Here is an 18,382-nt window from a genome sequence, read left to right on the forward strand (position 1 = left end):
AGTACATAAATCAATTCAGAACATATTCATTTCCCTTTTTCCGAATGGTTTTTTTTTTCATTTTTTTCAATTTCCATACTTTTTAAGTCTTTCAAAAGATTAAATTTCCCATTTCTGTTTGGCCATTAGGTTTATCGAATTCGGGAGGGGCAAAGCGATACCATTAACACCTGATTCATCGAATGCTGACCTACCCGGTGAAATATCGAACACAGGCAAAATTGTCGTGAAAAAACGTATTGCAAAAATTGAAAAAACCGATAGTATACAAGTATATGACAAAGAAAGTAATCGCATGGTAAATGGAAAAATGATGCAGCGCAAAAAGAAAGGTCGCTTGTACAGTTTAGGTGGTAATGAGCCACCAAAACGTGCAGCACGAGGACGATTGGATCGTCTTAAAACGGTTGGCACATTTGATTTGGGCAATGAGATGGTGTTAAATGAGGTGGCACAACATTTGAACGAACATATCAATTGTGATGCAATTGATGAAAATGGCGCTACACCAGAACGAATCCAAGCACGAAGAATGAGTGCAAATGCTTTATTGGCGAGTGGAGCAGTTGGTTTAGGTACTACAACTGAATCACCCATACCATTCTCGGCCGAACATAGATTGAGCTATACACCGGGTCCATGTCGACGTGAAATTCAAAAGGGTGGTCTGGCAAAAAGAATGGCCAGCCGCGATTCAAAGCATCCAAGTGGTTCGGCTACACCGTCGCCAAGTACACGAAGACTTCATACGGCAACACCGAATAATCAACCAAATGTGCCAACCCAACATTCGGCCGACGATTGCTTTGAAAAAACGAAACCATTTATCGATCACCGAAAATCACGAAGCTCAAGTACAAGCACAATTTTATGTCGGGTCGATGGCGATCCAAAATATTTTCAATCAGGTGCTGTATACAAGTCAAAATCACCAATAAAACATTTACCAGCAACAAATTTTATTAAAAAAAGCGATTACAAAACCCGACCGATGACCAAAAATGTGGAGAGTAATATTGATAAAACGCCAACACAAAGTGTTGACATTGAGTCAACATCAACAACGGCGACCGTTATGAGAAAAGACGACAATGGAATTGTTCATGAAACGGAAACCGTTGAGATGAAAGAGAGTGGACAGGAGAAGAATGAAAATTTTTTGGAAAAAGGTGAATCAGTTGAAACAGCTGCATCAGATAAAACTCAAACATCTGCCGACGATTCCATCACTCAAGAGGAAATAATGAACGAAGAATGTGCGTACAAGCCACGTAAACCAGTGTTAAGAAAATCCAAGCGAATTGTTCGAACCGATTCGGAACTATTTGACGAGGCTCATTTTGGTACAAGTGAAGAGGGTGGTGTGCAACAAACAACAACACGCGTTCAAATTCACAATGAACCATTGGTCTATGATGAGCCACAATCAAGTCAACCGCTAAATGTCCACCATGATGATCGAATGCGAAAAGAAAATGTTCAAAAAGTCGATGTACAAAAGGAGTCAAACGATTTGAGTGAAACATCAATGGTACGTGATCCATTGAAATCGACAACAACGAACAGTTCACGTAACATATCGGTCGATGAGGCGGACACCGTGTTCTCCGATTCGACAAACGACCTCGAGAAAATGGAACGAGACTATCGTGAATTGGCCAGATCAAATTTGCAACGTGAATACAAAAGTGATGGTGACACATTGGATGAAGTGGGTAAAAAGCGAAACGATTTTCAAAATTGGAAAAACCAAAGCTTTGAAACAAACTTTGAAAGCTATGGCCAACAATCATCGATAGGTGGAATTAGTCAAAGCGCTGATTACATGGAAGATCCGGATAAAATTGAAGTGCTGGAACGACGGGAAAGTTTTGGTGCTGTATTGAGTATTAGCGAAGATTTACCAAATGCTGACATTGATGGTGAAGTGATGCCAAATGCCAATTTATCAGGCATTTGTAGCCCAGCCAGTCATGTGACCTGCAGCACAACAAACAGTAGCGACACAAGCTGCGCAAAACGTATTAAGGAAATTGCGAATTTCTTTGCGCCTATCGGTACCAATTACTCCAAAGACAATCTATCACAACGTGAAAGTGATGGAAGTACATTAACCAGCCCATTGAAAATGGTAAATAGTTCAATGCATCCAGTGTCACCATGTCAACGGCCAACAAAATTAGATATTCTTCAGACTGAAACACAAACAACGACCGCTAATACATCGACTACGGCTGCGGTGATGGCGACGGTGACGGCGACAGCGGAAACAGCAGCAAGAGAGGGCACTTTCCTCAGCTTGTTTGAAAAACGTTTTGGTAAATTGAAAAGAATCAACAAACTATTAAAATCAAAACGCTTTAGTACATCGGCATTGTACGACAAGCCAAAGGAGCCAATTAAAGCAACATCCATAGACAATCCAACGCCGTCAACATCTCAAGCACCGTCGACATCATTGGCTGCGGTTACCGTGACAGCGCAAGCTCAAGAAAAAGTCGAATCCGCATCAAAACTATTTCGTTCACGTTTTAGCCCCGGTAAATCGAGCACTTCGGATTCAAAAAGCAGCGTCTACTCGTCAAAATTGTCATTATTCAGTCAAATTGCAAATAAAAGTTCAATATTTCATAAAAAATCACCAATGTTTTCAAATTCATCGCGTTCGAATAACGAATTAAATATACGCACAAATAGTAAAACACGACTTAACGAATTTTCGAAATCAAATTCTGAAATTAATAGATATAAAACGAGTCCGATGCGATTTAGTATGAAACGTTCAATGAAAGAGAAAAAACCGAACAGTTCAACATGTGTGTATACCGAACCATGCCATTCACCATTATCGGAAGAATTTTATAATAAAACCGGAAGCGTTCGACTCAGTGCCGTTGAACTATATGAAAAATTTTTGTCCGCAGATTTTGTCGGTTTATACAAGCAAGAGCCATTGACCACAGACGATTTGAATGGAACATATGATAGTCATTATGATTATCGTAAACGATATCAACGTAGTAAAAATGCTCGTTTACTTAAACAGAAAAGCGAACCAAAATTCACATTCAGAGGCGATCCAGCCGATTATGATCCAAGAGAAGGTATTTCCTATTATTATTTCTATCTTCATTTATGTATAAATTTTATCTAAATTTCAATTAATTCTTCCTAATTAAATTTCGAAAACAATACACTCAATTACCACAGAGGATGAAGATTATTATGAAGAGGAATATTCGGGTGATTTTTCCGATGGATATGAAGGCGAAGAATGCGAATATGAAGATGAATACGAAATGGAAGACATGGAAGAAATGGATGAAATGGAGGAAATGGATATGGAAGAAGAGAGGGTAAGAGACGATGTGAAATGCATAAAATATTTGAAATATACAATATGTGTTATGTTTGCAGGATGATGACCAGAGAGCATATCAGTCGGATAGAGAAAGTGATGTTGATGAAATATTTTTAATGCCTGAAGGTGGAAAATGCGGTGACTATGAATATGAACAGTATGGATTTGAGAATAAACATTTTTCATTGGAGCATTCAATGGTTGGTCATCTATCGGTGGCCGAACATGATTTAAGTGTTATCGATGAAATTCCATATTTGGATGATGTAGTGCAGCCAGAATTTGCATACGTGACCGAACAAACGCATGAATGTGATGAAGTTTTAACCATTTATAAAATATGTTCGGCCGACGATTTATTAACGGTTAAGGAGGAACCAACCGAAGAAGAAGAAGAAGAAACAATTCAACCATTATCACAATGTCTGTCGACATCTGATCACACGGAACCCGGTTGCAGTTCCGTTGAGCATGCATTAAATGAATACATAAAGAATGCACCATCTGACATATCTATAAATATTGAATCGAGCGATCTTAAAACTGACATATGTACCGTTATTGAACGTGCCGATTCGATGGAATCGTTGCGATTGAGCGGTTCAAGTGGAACAATTCAATCGGGCAGCACTGTAACGGGCTATGATTTTGATACGGTAAAAAATCTTAATCTGGACAGTTGCAGCACATCAAAGCTGAGCCTATCGCTGAAAAGTGAAGGTTTCGATGAGTTTACACTTACACCCGATGAACCGAAAAGGGTGCGAAATTGTGATGTTGAAGATTTTACACTAACACCAGAAGCATCATGCAATGAAATTGTACCTGCGGTAATTGCGTCGTCGATAACGGATGAAGGTGATGGTGTTGAACATGAAAATGCTAATATTGGTGTAACGATGACTGAAGAAAAGCCAGAAAGTGATTTACATCAAATTGAAACACAACGATCCGATCGGGAATTGGACGGCGAAACACCACAATCGGAAATTGTTCCATCGGAATTAAATGCCAAAACTGATGACGAATCAATTTCAAGCAATGAAGTTGTGATGATTGTTGACAAATTTTTGGCCGGTGAACGATTGCTACAACAAAATTTAAGCATAATACCAATTGATCCGAAAACATTTACGAGCCCAATAATATCGCCAATCGATTCCGATGATGCATCGTCAACAAATGCACTGATTGAAAAGCAAAAATCGATTCTATTCAATTTACAGAGCAGCAGTAGCAAATCAACTTTAGACGATGCTGTTGATTTGGAGAAAATCAATTTCGACGAAGATTACGATACGGATGCAAAAGAAAAAGAAGAAATATCAACATTTACAACTGAATTGACGAAAGAATTTGATTTGTTATTCACTCGAGCCGAAAATGAAGCTTTACAGAAGCAGCAGCAGCAGCAGCAGTTGCATCAACAATCATCGTCATCGATAAGCGGCGGTGGTGGTGGTGGCAGCAACATTGTAACACCAAAATATGACACACATTTTAGGAAAATGGATATCAAAACACAAATAACGCCCACAAATTTACCAATGACATCATCGACAACAAAAGGCAGTCAAATGATTGGCGAATCGGATTCATCTTCAACACCAAAGTCACATACACCGGCACCAACACGTTTACCAACCAGATATTCTATGCAAAAACTTGAACCGTATTTTTTTTCCGACGATGTCACCGGCACCAATGACCAAAATGTTGCAAAAACAGTGAATCCAACTAAAAATACGGACACATCATCAACTGCACCAAATGCAAATGTTAATACATCGGCTGCAGTCGATTCGAAAAGTGATAACTGCAAAGTACTTGATACGCATGACAATTCGTCATTTTTACAGAAGAAAATTCTATCCAAATTAAAAAAGAATAAAAGTCAGTCGTTAGGCAATTTGAATAAGAAAAGTCGCTGTTTTCCATTGTAACAACGGCATTTACATTTCAGTTGAGTTGATTTATTATTCTTATTTATTTATCATTCGGTTAATTATAGTTAAAACTGTGTGATTACTTTTATTAGTTTTATCAATTTGTGCGTAAAGCGTTGTCGCATTTTCAAATAAAATGACAAACCGTCTACGCCCCCCCGTACATAAATTAAGTGTCAATTTTTGCAATTACGTTTTTTTTCCTTTTTGTTGACAATTTTTCATTCGAAATTTTGAATCAAACATAACGGTGTTACAATTGTTTATAAATTTTTCATGAAATTTGTGCTCAATATTTTTATTTGGTAAAAGTTTTTATTATTTTTCATCGAAACATTCTGTTGAAATGTATGTTATTCGTTGAAACCATATGATTTAAAGCAAAACTGCAAAAGAAAAACTTATCTGAGGAAATTCGAAAATCAATATGATACATGAGTTTTATTCGTTTTTTTTTTTTAAAAAAAAGAACTTATATAACATATCTTTGTTATTTATCGCTTATATTTTGGTGGATTAATTTAAGAAATCAGATAAACAAATAAAAATTAAATTTAATGTCAGCGTTTGCAAATTAAAAAAAAAAAACAAAAGCAAAACGATGATGGCATTGATAAATATTCATTGGTTAGCGTTAGTGTTACCGACACCCAACACATTTGAAAGTTGATTTTTTGCACAACAGTCATAATCTCCACGGCAAGACCTCTAATAAGAGTTGAAATCTCGAATTGTTGAAAAAAAAAACTGAAATTACAGATCGAATACTTACACCTAAGCGTATATGACGTACACAGTTTTGTAAGCAGCCGCATAGGAGTCAGGAAAACATGAACTGAAGTCCAGAACAGGCAGATGGTTCGGTGCACTTAAAAAAAATAATAATATTTAGATTCACCATAATTGAATGGAAATGTGTTCCCAAACAAAAAAAAATGAATAAAAACAAGGACCATCGCACGTATAAGATCCTATTGCAAAAACCAATAACCCTAAAGGTTTTGCTTTTAAATATTTGATTTTCGTTCAAAATTCGATTAAATTTTTAGTGTTGCCCATCATTATACGACGTTATCGATGATTACTTAACACAAATTCTATCACTTATGTAAATTGTCTCTATGTAGGGTAGCAAGAATTGAATTGTGGAATTTAACATTCGAAATGGACCATTTACATGATGAATTAATTGCATATAATATAACATTGAATGGAAATGCACACTAAGAAATTAGAAATGGAATTGATATGGAAAAAAAATAATTATTAAATGAAAAGGTCATAAGTAAAACAATAAACTATAATTCAACGTTCTTATTCTTAGAAAACGAGAAATAATTTAAATTTAGTGAAACGGTGTCATTTCACATCATTCGAATTTATAAGCATGTAGCTGAACACAAAAAATGTAGTAAAATACGATAGACCCTTATCGAAAATTAGTTGAATTTTTTTGATGCGTAGAATTTCAAATACATAAAGCCATATAATATACAATTATCGTAAAACGTCAAATGAGCCGATTTGAACCGAAAAATGTGTGAAACAAAAATGCGTCACATGTTGAATTAAGAAAAAAATATTCAAACGGTACAAACCGACCGTTTCTTTTTAGATTAAACTACAAACGCAGAATTCCTTTTAGATGTAGTAGATAAGAGCTTAATGTCGAAAAGAAGTATGTACTCCAACGGTAGACCAAAAAACCCAAATGTAGTAAATTCGTTAAAAAAAAAAAAACAATTCCAAGATGTTAAACAATTTGGTTCATCCCATACCACCCACAAAAATTTAATGGAAAAAACGCAAGTGTTGCGACTTCTGTTTCGGTTTAAATGTACAATTCTTGTAAATGTATAGTGCCTTTTCCCAAAACAAACAAAAAACTTTTACGAAACCAACAAAAACGAAAATGTGTCCACACTCGCAGGCGATTGAAAAATTGAGAGATAAAATACATAAACACATCAAATTATTAATTGTGTATATTTATGAGATATAAATGTTGTTATTTTGAATTCGAATCGATTTAATTCTTGAAAAAAAAAGAACTAATTATAATGTGTCTGTCTCGTAAAAATTTTAATCCCTAAGTTACTTGTTGGTCCAAAGGGCGATTGTACATGTTTGGGAAATAAAAGTCAATGAATCGCAATTCTCGTCGTTCGATATTGATATAACATATATATTGAACTCTCCAGCCAAACAAATAAACATGAAAAACGAGCCAGAAAATGAATTTATCCAGACTAAAAGAATCCAATTTTTGTTTTATTAAAATCAACAACAAACTAATAGGATGCTTTGAACTTTGGTGTACAATAAAAGTGAGTGATGTTTTAATTTTGTGTTGGTGACATGTCTCAGAAAATGAAGAAAAAATACATGCCCAAGTCCGTTATTCAGTGTATAATAAGTACCTTTAGTTATAAATATGCCAAAAATCAAAGGTAAAAAGTCAAATTTATTTCGACCTCGATCCAAATAAACGAACAAAAAAGAACCAAATATTATATAAATATGTTTAGGCAAATAAAATCCAAATTATTTAAATGTATTTAGGTGTTGTTAAAAATTTATTCAAGTAAAACACAAAATATTTTTTAAATCAAAAATGAACGTTAAACCGATATTAATATATTAAACGGAAGTCAAGTGTATGCACCTCCTTTCTCCATTTTCCTCAACAACAAAAAAAAATCATTGAATTTTATTTATATTTTGACAAATATAGTATATCCGAAAATGTCTATTACCGATCCCTCCCCTAAATTCGAATATAGAAACGCAAAATTATATCCAATAAAAATATATCTTTAATCGAAAAGATGTCCTCATTTCAATAGATATACAAAACAATTCTCTAATAAACACTTAGGTAAAATATACACGTAATGAAAATCAACAGATTAAAGAACAAACAAAAAATTACGAACAATTTTTTTAATATGATATTTCAGTATTTAATTTTATATATATTTACGATTAAATGTTATAGAATAACAAATGTTTTTTTTTGCTATTTGATTTTCGACAACACAACCAACAACTAGAAATTCACTTAATTTAATATTTGTTTGTATTATTTTTTTTAAGAATTAAATCGTTGTCGTGAATGAATGGAAGTAAATTATTATCAAATTTGAAATAAAAAAAAATAATAAATTGCAAAAAATGAAAAGCGTTAATTTCTAAATGAATCTATTTGAGTAAAAGTAAAAACAAACATTGTCATAAATCGTCGATAAAGTTGTGTGTTCGTGCATCGTCGTTTAAATGCTGAAAAATGTCATTTACAAACAAAACACACTTTACGTTCGGCGTACTTTATCAATGAATAAAATAAAAACTGACAAAGATAAATTTAATGGTATTAGTAGTAATAAAACAAAGAAATACAACTGAAAGCAAATCGTTCACATTTTTCATTGGTAAATTAATTACTATCATCATTATTATTAATTATATTTATTGAATCCAGTGATGGTTCGTTTTGTCAGCTTGTTGTAAATAAAAAAGTTTACATTTAATCAACAATAAAACAAATTCAAACAAAATATAAAATAAATATAATTAATTATTTGTATGAAACGAGATCAAAATAAAGAAAATCCCTTAAATCCAATGTTCCATGTTTTCTCATGATAATTGTTACGTCGTTTTTCTTCTTCTTTTTTTTTACATCGATTGCATTACAATAAAATTAAAATAAATCTTCAATGCAAATCATATTTGTTTTCGTAATCTAATGATAACGAAATTATTGGCAATTCGAAATAATGTATACCAGCCTTTATTTAAAAAAAAATATGAATGTCGTCCAAATTGTAGTAAGAACACGCGCGCGTTCACATTTCCACAACAAAATGTGAGATAGCATTTGCATCGCTGTTATGTACACGCTCATTTGAGCGAAGAGTTAAATAGCATAGTGTGGTATGGACAGATTTTCTGCATTGGCTACATGGAATACAACCGATTCAAGTTGGATAGCCTAGTTTGATGCGGTTTCAATACATACGTACATACAACAGAAACTGCATGAATCAACTCAGTAGAACTTACAATGAGCAAAGGCGAGAACATAGCATGCACGCATACACATACACCCATCGAATGGTTCGTACACGTATGTGCGCACGATGAGAGAGCGACTAAAAAATGAAGTAACTGAACACCGAGAGCATGAAGGCGATGAAAAAGCAAAGCGGCACCATACATACGCATCTGCACATATACAATGAAACATACGCTCACCAACAAACGTTGTAGTACCGAAAAACGCCGTATATATGCAAAAGAACGAAGATTTAACACGCTTCTTCTTGTCAAACGGAAAGTTTTCGACACAGTGGTGGTGTGGTATTTTAGCTTGGTTGCATCTTACCGAACAAATTTCTTTCGCTTGAAGCATTTTTTCCCCAAAAAATTCGATTTAAAGATAAAAGTTTTCTTTATTTTTGATTATTTTTTCGTTTTTGGGATAGTTTGATTTCCATAAAACAGCGGTGGCTGAACATAATCAAGCGTGATACAACCGAAAAGAAATCTCACAAAAAAATCGTAAAATCATTTTCTAGTTTTGTGTTCATACATACATTCATTCTCGTTTTTTTGGACGACAAGACTGAGAGAGCGAGCGAGCAAAAGAGAGTCGTTTTGCGCTTAAAGCGAAGCAACGCAGCAAATATAAAAAAAGATATTTTTTTTTTTACTTCTGTGTAAGAAAGAGAAATAGCGACACATTTCATACGCATACACACAAAACAACATACGCGAAAAAAGGAAAATAATACGAATTAAAAAAACAGTCAAAGTTCGGAATTATTTTTTTTACTTTACATCAAATATAGTGGATATATTTTGGTAAGTCATCTTTTCGAGTTTTATTTTTAAAAAAAAATTGTTTTTTTTTTTGTCGTTTGCTTGCATTAGAATATAAGTGCATTTGAAATTGATTGAACATATCGAGAAATGTAAAAAACGGCTAGAATAAATAAAAGACCCAAAAGTGTTTGTTCGACAACTCTCATTTTGTTGGTTAAGTTCAATAGAAGAAAAAAAATGTTCCCCTTAAGTTTTTCTCTCTGACTTCGGCTACACAATTTTGTTGGTTATTTTTGTACGCAAGTTCGTTCAACAAGAAAGATACATATACTGATTGATTAAAACTGAAATCGTATATATTTTTTTTTTTTCGTGTGTCTTTTCTTTATGCGTATAGCGGCCGCCATTGCCTATGCTATGGGGTGCGCATTTTGAATGGCTGTATGGAAAAGTCATTGATAAAAAAGAACTAGAATACACAAAATTTTATTGCATAGACGCAGCAAATAAGTCCCGTTTGTTTCGAATGTCATTCCGATCATAATGATTCAGTCAAATAAACAAAATGACAACAATTTACAAGAGTCGCGTGAGAAACATGTTTTGCCATTTGCTATTTCAGCTGAACATGGTAATTTTGTACACGTGGTTTTGGTTATGTGTATTCATTTGACCAGCAGAATAGCGTCGATTTAGATGATTGAACATTTCAATGCAAACGTATTACTCACACTTTCATTCATACGCTTTCGGTTGTTTTTTTTTTCTTTTTTTTCAAATATTATTCATTTCGGTTGTGAAACGAAAGGTAAAACGAATAAAAAAATCTAAATTTAATTAGTGTGTGTACGAAATTGACAAAAAAATTATAGTGTTCATAATCAAGAAAGTGAAGAATGATGATGCATCATTTGGCATTTTCAGTAGCGTCATCGCCACACAATTTTTCCGTGGCATCATCATCACCATTGTGAATGTGCATGCAAATATAAATTCATCTGTCTATAGATTTTTCATTTGACGGGGGGAAAATGGCAGCATTCGATCTAAGTCAAAAAATAGCAACGCAATTTCTTTCTTTTTATTCATTTATCTTCTTCATCATCTTGTTCGAGTTTGAATAATTGAAAGCAATTGCATTTTAATCAATTACGAAATTCAAACAGAAGTCAGAGTTTGCAATCATAGGCCATTCAAAAAGACAACATTTATCGATTGTTGAACATTTTTTTTTCTCGATGAAACTCAACACATCAAATCAATGATTTGAATCGACAATAGTATAACAGCCAAGCCAACGTAGTATAATCGTTGTGGTATCGACGTATGTTGAAATTTGCTGCTGTTGCTGCTGTGTTGCGTTTTTTTATTTGCTATTACCGCTGCTGCTTCTTTTCAAAGTCATGGTCAAAGCGAACATTCAACCATTTGTACGATAGATGTGTACTTACCGAATTGGATTGCGCATCGCAATCCGCAAAATTTAATGTTCGACGTCGTTGTCGGCTGTTTAATGATGAGACCATACGCGGAATATTCGGCAAAATGGACACATTTTTCGATTGTATTGTTGTTGTTGTTGTTGTTGGTATTTCGAAGTCTCTCATCCGCTCTTATTCACTCGAATGCGTGTTTGCCGTGTATGAGAATATCAATATGCGCCATTTTACTTATTGTAGACGCCGAAACCGACCTGTAATTTATTACATGCATCGACGATATACTATATCTTCATTAAATATTATTTGAATGTATTTCTTACGCGCTCTCAATTCGGTTCGGGTGTTTTTTTTTATATTCCCGCAAAACAATGTGAAATGACATAGATGAGTGTATGTACGTTAAAATGATTTCTCTTATTTCATTTTAATTTAATAAAGAAGCAAACAACACAGATAGTAAGAATTTCGTTCGCACCAAAAGCGTATAGAACAGAACGAATTTCAATTTACCGAATCAAATGAAGAGAAAATAAAATAAAACATACATCAACGACAGAAACGCAGAGGCGACGGCGACAATAACAGAATAAAACGGCGGCTGATTTTTCATTCGATTGTACATGTGTTATGTACGTAAATTGCGTATAGGAACCAACCCATAGATACACATGCACATGAACATACGTTCACTCTCTGATTCATGCTAATATTTACATGACAAAAGCAATATGCATAACAATTGCAAAATGTGCGCCTTTCTTTTATTGAAACGGCTTTTTTTTCGGGCATTGCTTTTGTTCGATTATGTCAAAGCGCTAAAATAGTTTCTACAATATTTTCAAAAAGAGAACCATTGTCATGAAAACAATAATCGTTTAATGTGAAGATTGTTACTCAAATTTATCATTTCTTCATTTACTTCAAAAGAACTTTCAAGTTGATCAAGAATATTTCGCTTTTTCTCTCTCTCTCTAGCCTGACACTAAAATTAAATTGCGTGGTTATATCAAACGCACAATAATGCTTTGTTATTTGTATAGCAAGTGATTCTTATTCTCGTTTTTATTTTCTCTTTATTTTAATTTGGTGCGTTCTGTTCTCCAAACGCCGCTTTTCGGTTCAATCTCTCTCTATATCTCTATCTCTCTCGGTGTTTTCTCTTTTTCTCTGTATGCGTGTACAATGTCAGACGGGTCGGAGGAAACGGAGCGCTACGAGACGATGTATGAAAAATGCATCGGATTTTTCTCATTAGTTAATGCATGCTCAACATTGGTTGTGTTGTGCGAACAGACGCGCGGTTTAAATGTGTGTCATTCAATATGTGTGTTACATTCGGGTTATGCTTGTGTGTTATATTAAATGCCGGCAACTGGTGCATTTGTATTTGTGTTGCATGCTCATGTGCACTCGAGCAATCGGTTCTTTCAATTTTTTTCGCTTTTGCTTTTTCGTCGTTGCATGTTGATTTTTTTTTCATCGTTGTCGCCGTCGCCGTCATCGTCTTCAATCGTTATGTATGTAATATTGGATGGTGTGTATAGCGACAAACGCAGCAAATGTTGCGGCTTTCCTTCGGTATACATGCCATATATAAATCCGGTTTTTTCCTGCAAATGCACATTGTTGTTTTAGTTGCCGTCATCGTCATCTTTTTCATCGTTTTGCATCAATTATATCTCGTTCTTCTTTCTTTTCTTGCTCCTTCTTCTTCTATGCTCGCCATGTATGCATTCGACCGATATGTATTTTTCGTACGTTTTTATTCCATCGGTTGTGCAACTGCAACTGATTTTAGTTGCCCATACACATTTTCTTGATTTACAAAAAGACAAAAAAAAAAAAAACAGCCAAAAACAGCATCAGCAGCAACTTTTTTTTGGCAACAAACTACTTTTCATCTCATTGCATGAATAAACAGAGAGAGAGAGAGAGAAAGGAAGAAAAAAGACCGGGGGATTTTATTTATCACGCGAACGCATGCAAAACGACAAAGAATCACGAAAAAACTGATACAACTGAAGTTGGCACACGAAAAAAATGATACTAAACAAATGCTTAAAGGTGGAACAAACGGAATAATTCCAAGATAAAGAGAGCGAGAGAGTGAGAGCAATTCATCGAAAAATTTCTCGCAACAGTACCATCAAAACCATTGAATTTTTGCACATCAAGAAAATTTTACATGCAAAGGAACGGAAAAGAAGAAGAAGAAAGAGGCACAGAAAACACGGCAAACGATAAAAAAAACTAGCATAAAATTGCACAACAGCCGGTCGATTTAATTGTTGTAGTTCTTGTATAATACTTGAGAAGATCGTGCAGCACTAACACAGAAAAGGAACCAGGTGCGAATCAAATTAAATGTAATGACTTAACGTTGATTCGATAATACCTCGAGACCGAGAGAACCAATGACGTTGCCACACTTTTCTCGTCTCCTTTCCTATAGTTTCGCATAAAAGACCATTGTTCGCATGTGTGAGACAGCGAGTTGGTTCTTGTTTCATTGCGCGCCGATCTGTGTTGTCTCCAGTGTCTTGCGCAAGATTTTTTACATTGATCAATATACACTTTTTTTTCTCGATCGCCGAAAGTAAGAAGAACAAACACGACCGAGATTTTTGCATAAGAATCCAGCGTGCGCGCTCTCTTTCTCTTTGCTGCAAACCAGCAGATTTCATCTGGTTATTTTTCGCGCAAGTCAAACAATTCAAATACACAAACGAACTTCTTTTTTTTCCTGAATTTAAAGGCGTTGAGATTTTCTCTTTTTTGCTTTCATCCTTTTGTAGAATTGAATCTATTGTGCGTTTATAGTTTGAGTTTAACCGAATTTTTGTGATTGATTTAAATGATTTTTTTTTAAATTTTTCTCACTTTTTATTCGCAGAAAAATGTCTTCAAGTGCATGCTACAAGTGCAACCGTCCTGGGCATTTTGCTCGTGATTGTCAAGATGGTGGTAGTGGAGGTGGCGGCGGCGGCGGTCGAAAGTAACTATAACATCTAATTTCATTTTTCTAAAATAGTGTGAAACGGTACTCTTAAATGCTTTTGTCGATTGACTCAACAAATCGATAATATCACAGTAGTATGACCGTAAGAAAGTAACGAAGACGAATAATTGTTATCAGTGTGTCTTGTTGTTTAAACAGTTTTTTTTTGTTTATTTTTTCTTCTACCTGATCATCCGCGCTTATTTCATACACAATTGCATACTCTCGCTAAACCAATCGAGATCGGTCGAATATTGAATTCTGTCTGTGCAGACGATCATTCCGGTGATTCGTGATTGCAGTGAATACATATTTTTGTACGCGAACAACAACGACAACAACACTCAAAACTAAATAACAATCTATTAATTTTATGTTAATACTAATTACAAAAAAAAGTACACACAAAATTGAAATGTAGTGCGTCGAATGTTACGCGTTGCCAAAATTCGAGCAAATCCATAAATATTTATAAAAAGCGAAAGAGAATGAAAAATAAAATTGAGAAAAAAATATGAATTTTAGAACAAAAATGACAGGCGCAAATATGCTCTCTCATAAATGAAACAAAATATAACTGTAAGTGGTATTTTGTTTGTTAAACTTGTTCGATTATCATAAATTCAAAATACAAATTTGCAATTTAATACTTTTCGTTTTACAAATCGTATTTTGTAATAATTCATCAAAAAAAAGCTCACACCAAATATTTTTCTTCAGAATCTTTCAACCAAAAAAAAAAACTAAACTCAATGATTTTAATTCCAAAAAAAAGTTTATTTTTCTCTCATTTCATTCCTTAAATTGAATTTTCATTTTACGTTTGTTTTAATTTCAATCGCATGGATTGTTTTATAGCGTTACAATGAATTAATTCCACTTTTTCCCGTAATTTATTTTTGTCCTTTCGAAAAAAAAACTAGCTATTCGAGCAAAAGCTATAGCCGAGATGGTGGCGGCCGTGGACGCGATTTTGGACGCAACCGTGAAAAGTGTTACAAATGTAATCAAATGGGTCACTTTGCGCGGGAATGCAAAGAAGACGCTGATCGATGCTACAGATGCAATGGTAATTTCAAAAAATTTCTCCGCCCAAAAAAAAACTTTGATTTCTATTGAACAAATATTTTCCTTCTAGGCACCGGTCATATTGCCCGTGATTGTAGCCAATCACCAGACGATCCATGCTGCTACAATTGCAACAAAACTGGTCATATAGCTCGTAACTGTCCAGACCAAGATCGACAACGTGAACGCGATCGCGAAGAGCGCGGATCAAGCGGCATGATGTGCTACATTTGTAACAAGAGCGGTCACATCAAACGTAACTGTCCAGATGTTCAAAAATCATGCTACACCTGTGGTAAATCGGGTCATTTGAGCCGCGATTGCAACCAAAACGGTGGCCGAAACTAAACCACACACACGCAGGAAACACACACAGTTGAACGCCAACTTTCTCAACAACAATAAAAACAAAAAAAAACAACAGCAGCATCAACACAGCATGCGATAATAACAAAATCAATCGAAGATTTCAACATAAAATCCATGAAATTAACAAATAATAATATTAATAAATAATCTTTATTAAACAAAAAAAAAAAAACAAACAAACATACAAAACCATTTGATGAAAATTGAATAAACGAAATGAAAAATTGCAAAATTTTACAGAAGGAGAAAATAAATTTGTTGTCAAAATTTCAAAAACCTATACTTACATTCACAAACACATGCAAAATTAACACAAACCATACATACATTCAAATCGATTTCCATTTGATGAAGAAGAGAATGAAGCGAGTAAGAACAAAACAACAATTAAATGTGTTATGATTTTAGAAATGCATTCGTCTTTCGCCACAATACCTCCATTTCTTTTTTTTTTTTAAATATATATTGAAAACGAAAGAGAAAAAAAAAACCTAAACAAAAAAATTTAACATTTTTGAAAAGAAAACATAACAAAATGGGAATACAATCACATGCACAGAATTTCATGCATCTGACTATCTTAATAGATTCACAGAGCATCCAATAAAAAGAATACAAGACACACTAAGAATTTTAATTGTTCCATATATTCTTTATTGAGACAAAAAGAAAATCATCGTGATATTACGACCACTTTGTATAATTTGTTACTTGAATTGTAGAAGCGATGTGGACAAAGAAACAGAAATAAATAAAGAATATGATTAACAAACAAAAAAACATAGAAGTAAACGTTAAGCTCTATTAAAACATTTTAAAATATTTCATTTAGAAATTTAAAATAAATTGACAGTCCACGTTAAAATCAACAAAAGAGGTAGAAAAAACACACATATACAACAGATTCATTGTAACAAATTATTATAATCTTTTTTTTTTCTTTCATTTTCCAATATTTCACATTCATTTGCTGAAGGTTGAGACAAAAATTAAAAAAAAAATGTATTAAAGAAAAACGCGGAGTTTAATTGAAAAACAAACGTAAAATATAACTCGACCAGAATAACTGTGACCATTGACTGGCCCGATCTATTAACATGCTGAGCGGATTTTTTTTTTAATTTTTTCGTTTGTCATCAGCATTGAGGTGAAAAAAAAGAACACAAAAATTCCTTGCTTAAAAAGATGAATCACATTAAAATGTGAAAATGATTATTTCGTATGTTTAAGTGGTTCCTTATAATAGAAGAGACAAACAAAAGATGAAGAAAAACAAAATTACGAAAAACGATTATGAAAGCGATAACACGATGACGACATGAGAGAGTAACAAAATAATGGTGCAGATACAAAACTTGAAACAAAATTTTAAAACAAAAAATTAAAGAAAATGAAAACAAAACAAAAAAATTTATATTGCAACAGAACAGATGAACGTGTGAAAGGAAAAATTACTTACATAATTTTCAAAAATGAAAAAAAAAAAATTCTTAAAAAAAACAATTGAAAAAAGTGCGCGAAGTAAACACCGATTGACAGTAGACGTTGTAAGAAATAGAGAAAACAAATAATGGGAATAGAACAGAACAGTGGGCCGAATGAAACGCAGCAATGCGAATTTATTACGCAGGTCAAAGACTTAGAAGTCCAAACAAACCATACACACACACACACAAACAAACTGAAACGGTGAACGAAAGAAATGTACGTGAAGAAAAAACAAAACAAATTTATATTTATATTTAAATGAAAATATGTCAAAACAAAAAAAAATAATGAACGGGAAAGAAGTCATTACTATTAAAATAATATTATTTATAGAAATGAATTGAGTGAGTGCACTGGAGCAGCACTGACACGAAGCAGGAATTTCGCGACAAATCGCATATGTTTAAACTGTGAAACAGGCATAATTAATTAGCAAGAAATGAAAGATATGGATACAAACAAACAAACTGAAAACCATGCGAGAATTTTTAAAAACTGAAATAAATTGATACTGGGTATTTACTTCAAACACACCAAAAAAAGAACGATTCTAACAAATCCTGTAGTTTTCCTTTTTTTCTCTATTCTTCTAATTTTAATTTTGTTTCATGAGAATGAAAAAAATGAAATGGGTGACGCTCACATATTCAGTCACATTGTTCAACGACGAATTTTTATTATTCGATTTTTCGTAATTCGAAAACAAATGAAGGAAACACAAAAACAATTACGAATAGAAATGTTTGCTTTCCAGGCGATTCGTTAAACGAGTAATTATGATAATATTAATAGTGATGGTGATGATGATGATGATGATGATGATGATGATGATGGAGTGGAGTGAATAACAGTTTGCATTGAAAACGGGTGAGAATCTTTATAT

The 18,382-nt window shown here is 33.6% G+C and overlaps 3 protein-coding genes across 5 annotated transcripts in view; all 3 read left to right on the forward strand.

The window, feature by feature from the left end:
• Nucleotides 1–244, forward strand: part of LOC116340325 (receptor-type tyrosine-protein phosphatase kappa) — a 124,575-nt gene extending 124,331 nt beyond the window's left edge. For all 3 annotated transcript variants that reach the window (XM_031766767.1, XM_031766769.1, XM_031766768.1), the window contains one exon: nt 130–244. The gene's annotated coding sequence lies outside the window, so the exon portion shown is untranslated. The remainder of the gene's footprint in view (nt 1–129) is intronic.
• Nucleotides 140–5,495, forward strand: LOC116340324. Its single transcript, XM_031766766.1, has 3 exons — nt 140–3,104; nt 3,211–3,356; nt 3,418–5,495. The coding sequence occupies exons 1-3, from the start codon at nt 296–298 to the stop codon at nt 5,302–5,304; spliced, it is 4,842 nt and encodes a 1,613-aa protein (XP_031622626.1). The 5' UTR covers nt 140–295; the 3' UTR covers nt 5,305–5,495.
• Nucleotides 5,496–9,637: 4,142 nt separating this feature from the next.
• LOC116340179 (CCHC-type zinc finger protein CG3800) lies at nt 9,638–16,077 on the forward strand. Its single transcript, XM_031766487.1, has 4 exons — nt 9,638–10,173; nt 14,470–14,571; nt 15,498–15,643; nt 15,713–16,077. The coding sequence occupies exons 2-4, from the start codon at nt 14,474–14,476 to the stop codon at nt 15,988–15,990; spliced, it is 522 nt and encodes a 173-aa protein (XP_031622347.1). The 5' UTR covers nt 9,638–10,173; nt 14,470–14,473; the 3' UTR covers nt 15,991–16,077.
• The last annotated feature ends 2,305 nt before the right edge of the window (nt 16,078–18,382 follow it).

Source organism: Contarinia nasturtii, unplaced genomic scaffold (assembly GCF_009176525.2).
Source record: "Contarinia nasturtii isolate CC-2019 unplaced genomic scaffold, AAFC_CNas_1.1 Cnas_scaffold_630, whole genome shotgun sequence".
Lineage (NCBI taxonomy): Eukaryota > Metazoa > Arthropoda > Insecta > Diptera > Cecidomyiidae > Contarinia > Contarinia nasturtii.